The sequence below is a fragment of the Westerdykella ornata genome (genome assembly GCF_010094085.1).
Source record: "Westerdykella ornata strain CBS 379.55 unplaced genomic scaffold EI97scaffold_78, whole genome shotgun sequence".
NCBI classification, from domain to species: domain Eukaryota; kingdom Fungi; phylum Ascomycota; class Dothideomycetes; order Pleosporales; family Sporormiaceae; genus Westerdykella; species Westerdykella ornata.
In genome coordinates, this window is record NW_022986928.1 from 1 (window position 1) to 9371 (window position 9371).

General features: G+C 49.0%; 4 protein-coding genes across 4 annotated transcripts; 2 read left to right on the forward strand and 2 right to left on the reverse strand.

The window, feature by feature from the left end:
• Positions 1 to 2106: 2106 nt before the first annotated feature.
• Positions 2107 to 3375, reverse strand: EI97DRAFT_446787 (uncharacterized protein; the record flags this gene model as incomplete). Its single annotated transcript, XM_033800056.1, has 4 exons — positions 2107 to 2133; positions 2212 to 2781; positions 3009 to 3287; positions 3334 to 3375. The coding sequence occupies 4 exons, from the start codon at positions 3373 to 3375 to the stop codon at positions 2107 to 2109; spliced, it is 918 nt and encodes a 305-aa protein (XP_033648770.1).
• A 523-nt stretch (positions 3376 to 3898) lies between these two features.
• On the forward strand, positions 3899 to 4171 carry EI97DRAFT_388366 (uncharacterized protein; the record flags this gene model as incomplete). Its single annotated transcript, XM_033796182.1, has 1 exon — positions 3899 to 4171. A coding segment is annotated over one exon (273 nt), but the record flags the coding sequence as incomplete, so codon positions are not given.
• Positions 4172 to 5762: 1591 nt separating this feature from the next.
• EI97DRAFT_438031 (uncharacterized protein) lies at positions 5763 to 6595 on the forward strand. The gene is made up of 2 exons (XM_033799470.1): positions 5763 to 6283; positions 6350 to 6595. The coding sequence occupies exon 1, from the start codon at positions 5987 to 5989 to the stop codon at positions 6248 to 6250; it is 264 nt and encodes an 87-aa protein (XP_033648772.1). The 5' UTR covers positions 5763 to 5986; the 3' UTR covers positions 6251 to 6283; positions 6350 to 6595.
• Positions 6596 to 7924: 1329 nt separating this feature from the next.
• Positions 7925 to 8751, reverse strand: EI97DRAFT_303455 (uncharacterized protein). The gene is made up of 2 exons (XM_033794545.1): positions 8544 to 8751; positions 7925 to 8492 (listed from the first exon to the last, which is right to left on the reverse strand). The coding sequence occupies exons 1-2, from the start codon at positions 8687 to 8689 to the stop codon at positions 8204 to 8206; spliced, it is 435 nt and encodes a 144-aa protein (XP_033648773.1). The 5' UTR covers positions 8690 to 8751; the 3' UTR covers positions 7925 to 8203.
• Between the last annotated feature and the right edge of the window lie 620 nt (positions 8752 to 9371).

Consider the following 9371-nt stretch of genomic DNA (forward strand, 5'->3'; position numbering starts at 1 on the left):
GGCTTCAACGTTACACATGCGGTTTATATATGAAATCAGCACATGAACAAGCACATACGACCATAGCACACGGAAAATTGGGCCTCTCGTCCGATTGTCAGTTTGGGCCAGTCGTGGGCCTCCCATTTCTGGTATCCTGTTACGTAATTCCAGGGTCTCAAATCCGGTTTCCGGGCATTGGTTTCCAGGCATCCGATGCACCCGTGCGGCCAAAAGAAACGGAATAGCCGCCGTGTTTCAGTTTCATCTACACCATGGCCACGCCACGCCACTACTAATAATAACTGCAACATTGTTGGATGAGCGGTTAATGTGGGACAGATAGATCGATTGGTTGAGCGACATGCACTGAGAGAGCATCTTAGGGCGGCTTTAAGCTCAGTGCTTACAGCCAGAACGTATTTAACTAAATTCCTCCTAAGGAGGATGTAGTAGAGCTACGATGGCACACCTAACGCACATCTTTCAATATGTTGAGCCTTTTAGGCGTACCCTCCTTACAATGCTTCGTCCTTTTGATATCGCTAAGCTTCTTGTCGCCCTAAAGTGTAACCTGTCACCTTGGGAAAAAGACGTACATATGGACCTTCTAGACGACATACTAAAGGATAAAAACGACATCGACATAATGACAAGCTACAACATTACTCTACGCTTTTTTGGTGCGGATCTTCGCCTTCTGGAATCAAGGCTGCAAGACCCGTGCAGCTTTGTCGCACAATACGGCTCCAATTACCAATTCCATGTGTTTGCAGTAGCAACTGGTCATCATTTCTGCCCGTTCTATGACTTCCAATCTGGATCAAAATCTAGACTCGAGGGAGGTGACGGTTACCCTGAGGATCAAACAATCGACGAACTCTAGCAGGACTACCCACTAGACACAGTAAGGGCAATTGTCACTGCTTCTCAGTGGATGGTATGCGCTCCGCATGTCTCGAACAGCCTCCCCTCGTCCTGTGGATGGGTCCCTGTGTTTAGCTTGCAACGTGACATTAACATCCGCGCTTATTACCAATCTTTCGAGACACGTTACCTTCCAGTTATCTGGATGCAGGATGAGCTTTTTGGTCGTGTATTTGGCCTTACTGGGAAAATTAAGATAAGCGAGTGTATGTCTGCCCTGTGGACAAGGTGCATGGTTGTTCAGAGGGACAAAGTGCCTTGGGTCGCCAATGTCAAAGGAAAACTCCAATACAACTTGCTTCAAACTCTCGCGGAAGACTACCTTCAATCTGACGAGGAAGGCGGCGTTGCAATTGTGCAATCTATCTATCCTGGGGACGTAGGCGTTATTGTAGATATTACCTGTGTGTAACAACAAATCCTAAATGTACAACTTCAGCAATTTTTGTCCACTATGGCATCGAGGTCTTGATAAAATATGCGCAAGGTGCAACTCATAATACGCGTCCTTCCGACCATTCCCAATGTGCATCACGGACAGTGACTAGATGACATATCTGGCATAGGCTCAAGATTTGCGGTGTAGGCTGAGCTGGGTTATTGTGAACGCCTTACTCCAGTCATCGTCCGTTGCTCTCTTGCCCTAGCTGCAGCCATGCATCAGCGGCTTGCTCTCCCGTTCTGCGACCCTCCCGACGCCTTCACAACCACATCACACCTTCAACATGACCAAACCCGAGCACGCACTGACTTGTCACAGATGCTCAGCCCAGTCCACTTATAGACTAATCATTTAGTGGAACTGCAAGAAAGCAATATCCTTTGCGTCTTCAGGCTCCAGTGATGCGCATTATGTTGGGGTCTAGAACAGATCCTGAACTGGGCGAGTTGATGGCATGGTTGCATATTGGGCGCCTTCTCCCTGCTTATCTCTCTCCGTCCACATGCCGGACAGCCGTGTGGCTCCCTTGGCGGAGTGGAGGACCAACCAAAGGCGACCTTGACCGTCCTCAAACTCAACGCAAGTCATCGACTTACTAAGTATTATTTCCGCCCTAGGGAACGGAACCCATGTTGTATACGGAACTGTCGCAGAATTTTGCAAGGGGAATGGGGAGTTTGGGTATACAGTGTCACCGAAGTTGTTTAGAGCAGGTTAAGCAAAAAGGGGTAGTGCTAAACGCTTAGACCGTTACACTGCTACCTTCCAAACGTGTATTTGGTCAGCTGTTGCTGAGTAGATCCATTCAACAGTGTCCTTTTCCTATGTAAGTGGCGGCTCAGTCGTTCAGGGAATAGACTTACAGAGCACTTAGCATCCTTTACTGCGCCTTCCGCGGAGTCATTATCGAGCCCTTCCACGGAGCCGTTATCACCCTCGGCGTAGAGGATCGTCACGTTATTGACGACAGCAATGTGAGATGCTCCTTGCAGGTGAAACCGAAGCCCTTTAGGATCCCTATCGCTAGTGCTGTTGAACAGCAAACTGTGTTGGCCAGTGCATTCAAACCATTGCCCCAGAATCTCAACCCTGCCCTTTGCCAAGGTGAACGCCAGTCCCGTACAGCGTTCACGAATATAGCAGGCCTGGATAGTGGTTATGTCCTTTACAACAACACTTGAACCAAATGTTCCAGATACTGAAGCGGTAAGGTTTGTAGAATATTGGTTTGGCGAGTCTTCGGGTATTACTGCTTGGTCGGTATTGTACACTGGTTGATTAGGATCTTCCATGACTCCGATGGTCTGGAGCCTCTGGGAACTGACTCGTAGAGCGTCGTAGTACAGACCTGATATCTTTCCCGTTTGCAAGAGTTCTGGCTTGAGTTCTATTAATGGTTGGAAGCGGGCTATTCTGTTTTTGCTAGTGTGGAACTGTGACAAGTTAATAGCTATCTCTAACGGAACGGGTTCCCCCACCTTGAGAGACGGGCCCAAATACCATTTTCGTCGCAGAGCACCAACGCTGAATTAAAGTACTCCAATTTCGCAAGACGGAAATGAATGGTACAACCTGCTCTATACCCAATCATCGAAGACGATGTGACCCTGCAAGAGCACATTGAACCTGCCTCCACTTCATGCTCCAGCGAGCAACTCACGCGGAAATGGGCCTCAAGTCCAGTAATACCTCCTGCCGCACGATATACGGAAAGACCGTAGAGCAAGTTACCATCTTTCACTAGCGGAAGATATCTCATCAGATGCCACCCTGAAAATCCATCCACATTGAACTTCTTGCTGAGCCAGGAACTTTCCTGGTAGTATGCCCCAGGTTTCAGGGTAACGGTCGAAGATAGCGGTACTTTTCTCTCCCACATGAACTGCTGTCTAAATGACTTTTGCCTGTCTTGAACATCGAGAGTGCAGATCTTTAGACCCTGGTGCAATGTCAGTGTAAGCACATGCACAAGAGCGCTAACTTACATCTAGGCCTATAATTAATTGCAAGAGCCCTGAAGAAGCCATCTCTCCAGTCCAAAGAGATTTCCCGCATCCTCCAATGAACTTAGAGGCCCCGCTGCGTCCTTCGAATTGAAGTCCTCGAATCCCAAAGCAGCCAATAGAGAACCTCACAATGTTGGCATCTTTAGGGATCTCTGCAGTAATAGGGCTTCCCTTGTAGCCAATCATACCTTCGTTACATTCACAGCCACACCAATAAAAAGACCCTTCGATTGGGACAAAATGGAACGTCATACGACCCGTGATCCTGCATTCATTTCTCGATCTGGGTTTGGAACAGCCATTAGCAGAAGTTCGGAAGTCCTATTGAACTCTATGTTAAGGAGAGAGCTCGCTGGACTAGGTCCAGTGAATTCAAGAATGGATCCCCACAATTCTAGCGGAAGGTCCATAACTCGTCGTAAGAGCTTTCCAAGGTCGAAGTCTGGAAATGCTAGCTCCACAACATTGGTTGGCTCTGTACTAGGTGTGGCTAGACCTTATTTTGCGGCAACTAAGCTGACAACATGTCTAACTCTAGACAGCTCGCCCGGTGATTTTCGTTTGTTATAGCCTAGGAGGCCTGGTTTATGCCAATGCATTGTCGAGGCACCACGGGGCGGACCTTGCTAGTGCTGGCCTTGTGGAGAAGGCGATTGGAGTTGTCTTTCTTCGAACACCGTTCGAAGGATCTTTAAAGGCGAAGTGGGCTGGGAGGGCGCTTAAAGTGCTAGATTGTGTAAGCACGACGCACAAGGAGGATGTGAATGATCTTGAAGAGCATTTAGCAAAGCTTATGAACATCAACGATGCTTTCTAAAAGTTTCTTAAAGCACGAGGCTAGTCGGAAACAAGACAGTTTATTAAGGTAGCTTGTTTCTTCGAGCAGTATACGATACACAGGGGTTAGAAAAAGATTAGAATTATCGTACCTAAGGAGTCAGCTTGTCTGCCCGGCATCGATCCGCAGTCGATCCAAGCCGACCACGTCGACATGTGCAGGTTCGAGGATGACGGCAGGGAGGGATACAAGAACGTTTCACAACGGTTGAGTCAATGGATATTGGATCTTGACAGGCAGCTTAAGGGTTCTACCGCTAAGAGCCAGGTTTGGCGCACATCCTGCACTTCTAAAGCTAGCTGACAGCGGACAGATGCACTAGATGTACATAGGTAACGTCGTCTATCGAGACAAGATTGAAAACAACCGAGGGGTGGTAATGGGCCATGCCTACAGCACGACCACAGATGGGGTTAAAATAACTGGGAACAGCATCAGCGTACATATGCAGTCACCATTTGTTGCGGGCGTTGATATCAACACTGTTGGGGCATACAGAACACTTACAACGGCATTAACCCGAATGATTTCGGTACGACCGCTGGACAGGAAAGAGGGCAGATCAACAGTGGCGGTGATTGAGATGTGCACGGTTTTGGCTGTGTTAACCAGTGCGTTTCGGCGCTTTTACGACTTTGTTGGGTAGCTTGTTGGCTCGGATTCAGACTCATTATCTCACTGGCGCCCGACGTGGAAGGATTCCGTGACTAGTGAGGGGAAATTTCATCCATAATATGGTAGGCGTTGGCAGCATATGCATACTCGCGATGCTTCAGTTTTGTGAAGGTGCAAAGCCTAGTGTATGCACGGAGTAGTTCACCGAGTCGGTGGTGTTCTCCTACGACTCGACACATCTTGCGTCGGGTTCGGACGGCAAGACGGTCAAGATGAAGATGCGAATAGTGGCGAGTGCCTCCATACTCTCCACACCAGTAAGGAACTATTCAACTTATTGTTTGACATTCATACCTTCACGCTGACATCGGCGCTATCATCGCGAGAGGGCGTCACCGTAGTAAGTATTTACCAGGAAGCTTGTCACATGGCCGTCTTTTCGAGATTGAGATGGACGTTGAAAATTAATCTACCAAGCTGATATGAACTGATGGCGCCACGTGCTCCGGGCTAAGGCGCTCGATGTTGGCTATTCCCGATGTATACGATAGATACGCCGCACAAATCCCGGCTTGGCTATAGCCAACCTTATGCTATTGATTGTCAAAAACATTTTTGTCTATAACTGTCTATGGCTATTAGTGAAACGATCTAACTTGAAATACGAAGATGACTTCAAGCGTTACACGAAATACGAGCAGAGAGCGACGGGTGGGGCGCGTCTACTCTTGGCCAACCCTGCGCCACATGTGTTAACTCAACGCCCCAACCGCCCTTCGCCTCCCTGTCCGAGGCAAAATGAAGTTGGGGGCTGTCGAGGTGGTGGCTCTGTTAAAGGCTTAGGCGAATCAGAAACGCGGATTCTGGACTAATCTTACCTTGTCGTAAGGCAAGAGCGTCGAAGTAAGAGGTAAGCGAGCTGCATGCTTCCGTCTGCGCTCCACTCCCGAGTTCAAGGAATGTTGACTCGATAGTCCCTCGAGAGGAGCCGAAATAGGTAACCACACTGAGCAACCCTCTCAACAGCTCGCCCGTCCTATAAAACCAGCGAAAGCCTCCTCCCCAAGACACTCCCATCAACCACCACATCAAACTTCAGTCACTCTCTCAGCACATCCAGTCTTTCCTCCGAGCTTTTGGCTCCCACACTCTTTTTACGATTCCAAACCCAAGCCCACAATGAAGATCATCAACCTCGCCCTCGCCGCCACGTTCGCCTTCGGCGCCTTCGCCTCCCCCATCGCCGAGCCGGCAACCTCGGGCAACCCGTCCATCGCCCTGCGCTCTGTCCTCGAGGACCGCGCTACCTGCGTGGCCACCAGTGACTGCAGCTGGGGGTACGCTGGCAAGTGCGAGCAGTTCTGCCGCGTGCTTGGGTACAAGTTCAAGAAGATGGAGAAGTGCGACTTCTTGAACCGCAAGAGGTGCTGCTGCAAGAGATAAGTGCGTCGTGGTGTCTAGAGATCCCGTCTTATCGTAAGTGTTTGCCTCGGTTCTCGAGGCTCCTTGGCTTGAAAATAAAGCGGAGCTAACGTGTAATAGACGGTAGGACTAATTACATTCTTCTTGCTTCGTTCGAAGACCTATCAAGTGTATAATCAACGAGGAGGGGATGTTGACGGATCTGGATACAAGCCGCACGGGGCTTAGCATGGGAAATTAGGTGTAATATTTGTATCATTCTTGTGGCAGTACGACGCCCGTATTTGGGGGTCTACTCTACGGCTTGTATTGAGCATTGCTCGGTGTTCCATCGACCTGTAGCGCCGGGAATGCAAAGTCTTCTGCTTTTCATCGAAGCATTAGGTACTTCCGTTCGAGCCGTGAAATTGACAATACATGATTGCGTGCACCACGTACAGGCTCATGAAGCTAGGCCTTGTTGACGTGCCGCCGCCGTGAACGCCTTTGAGGTTGAGGAGGACGGCCACTGGGGGGCCAAGATCGGCGGAAGCGGACGGCAACGGACGGTACAAGATTGCGTACGGGGCAACACCAGCAAGGGGTCCCATGGGTGACGAATATACGAATATCAAACGGAAAGAAGATGAAAAAAAGGAAAACTCCGCCATTGGCGCCTGTAGACGGGGACGAAAGGTGCTTGGGTGCCTGGAACGGGGGTGTAGGCCGCGATGCGGATGTCGTGGGCCATTTCCGGGCTGAGTCAGGTTGGGAGGGTTGCCGACTGGAGGCTACAATACGGGCACAACCCGTCACATGTCCTGAAGCAGTGGAAGCAGTTGAGCACGTTGGCGCAATGACAACAAAGTCTCTCTCAAACCCTGTCTCGCAGCCCCAGCTACATACATCCAATTCGTCGGCGTTGTCCTATCCCGCGTTGCAAATGGGCACAAGCAAAGCAAAAGGCACAAGCAAAGCCAAAGGGCAAGGCCAAAGGTATAAGCAAGGCAAATAGTGAATAGTGAATAGCGCAACCTGATGGCACAAGCTGATGGCACAAGCCGGCCGTGACCACCATTGTCGACGTCCTTACACCTCGAAATCTCGCGTGCCTCGTTTCAAGTAGCTCTTTTGGGATTGAGAAGTGGCCGTAATCCTTCCTACTTGTTTCAAAAGGAATATATTAGATGGTTTCCCTTCTCTTCTAATGTTTGAGATCTTCCATATCTTTCAAACATTAAACACAAGTACTTCGGTTTTACCAGGTTACAATGCAGCAGACTCAGAGCCATCACGCCGGTCGTTCTCGCAAGAATACTCCTCATAGCAAGGCTGCTGCTCCTCAGCACGCTCAAGGCAATGCTCGGAGCTCCCAGGCTGGTCCTTACGGCAAGGCTACTGCCCCCCAGCACACCCAGGGCAATGCTCAAAGCCCCCAGGCTGGTCCTCACGGCAAATATATACGCAGTACGAGACTATGAGCTTATATCTGCAGCATGTTAAGAGGCATTTCTTGGGCGCGGAAGCCGTGGCGGAAGCAGACACGTCGGCAGTAGCGACATGCCCTCATCCCCGTTGCAGACATTCCAAGTTCGATCGAGATACCTTGCGGGTACATCCGGAGAAGGTACATGCGATCTGCCTGTCACTCTTGAACTAAGTAGGTGTTTAGATAATGGATGTAGTATATGAAGACATAAGGTAGAATACATATCCCTTTCACGTAGTTACGTTCCCAACCCTTTATCTTCGCCTTCAAAGCGACCCATTATTTCTCAGTCTCTCCTTAAAAGGCAAGTAGAGAAGGGTGAAGTACAATATGCATAACGCGGCCGCCTAATTAACGTTGCAGCAAAGAAAGACAGCGTATGCGGACCCAGAGACTCGGCGAAGATCGAAAAGCAAAAGAGTTAGAGCTAATAAGAAGGGACTGTTGCATTGAGGAGCCCTATCCTCTAAAGAAGTGCCATTCAATGCTGCCAAGGCGCCATGCACTCAATAGCGAAGGCTATAATCCGTGAGAGCGCTCCAGCTGCGGCCATGAAAATCAGATTTAGAACTTCGCCAACTGTTAGACGCAAGCTTTCGGATGTTTTCAAGTATGTCGGCGTCCGTTGTAAGGGTTGGCGAATTATCTCCCACCTTTCGCAACGTTTTGATAGTCCGCGTGAGTAAATTACAAAAGATTTTCATCATGGGAGTTCGCTGTCTTGGAAGCAACTGATGAAGCTTTTTCTTGTCAGACATTATAACGGTAGCAAGGACAATCATGTTTCCAAATTGCCTGTGTGATTCATGTTAGAACGACCCAAGAGAAAGAGCTAAGCGAACTTACGCATGCAAAGTACCAAAGATGTTAGTTGTTATGAGACGACCTTTTAGCGTGTCGACATACTCTTTGTACTTATCATCTGGGTGATGGCCCACGCGGTCGAACGCAATAGTGCTCTGCATAGCACTCTCTACACATAAACGTGCCATTTCAATACACTTTCCTTTCAATTTGCAGCTCACTGCAGCGGCTGTTGCAGGTGCTGCAGCTTCCTGCAGTTGTCCTTTTCATCCCATCATCGACCGGCAGAGTTTTCCAGCCTCACGCACAGGCCATCCACCATTCTTGGCAGGGCTCAGCACTGGGAACACCAAAACTAGTGCTGGCAGCTAACACCACAACCCACCCACAAAAACAACCACAACAATTCAACAAAAAATCACAAAAAAAATCGGCCACCGTCACATTTTTTGTCACATCCTGCTGCCCTTGTCTCCGCAAGAACGAGACCGTACAATTTTCTCTGGATTTTCTATACTAGAAAAGAGTTAGACCTTTTTTCAGTAAGGCACCCACTTTTTTTAGGGAAAAGGCTATAGTCACAGCTTCTAGGAAGAGGACAAGTGACAGTATAAACCAAGACACTATTCTGTTAGTCCCTGCTCACCCTACCTAGGCAACTAGGAGCAATAGGGTTAACTTAGAGTTGAAAGCTCTATGCAAGAGGAGTCTCCTTGAACTAAGAGCACTACATTCGCAGACCACTTGAGATTTAGACAGAGACCCTTACTACCTACTGTAATAGCTAGGGAACAGCGGTCCCCTTACCCCTAGCCAGGGGGTATAAAGTCCCAGAGGAGGTTATTAAAGACTCTTTGGGTAGGAATCTGT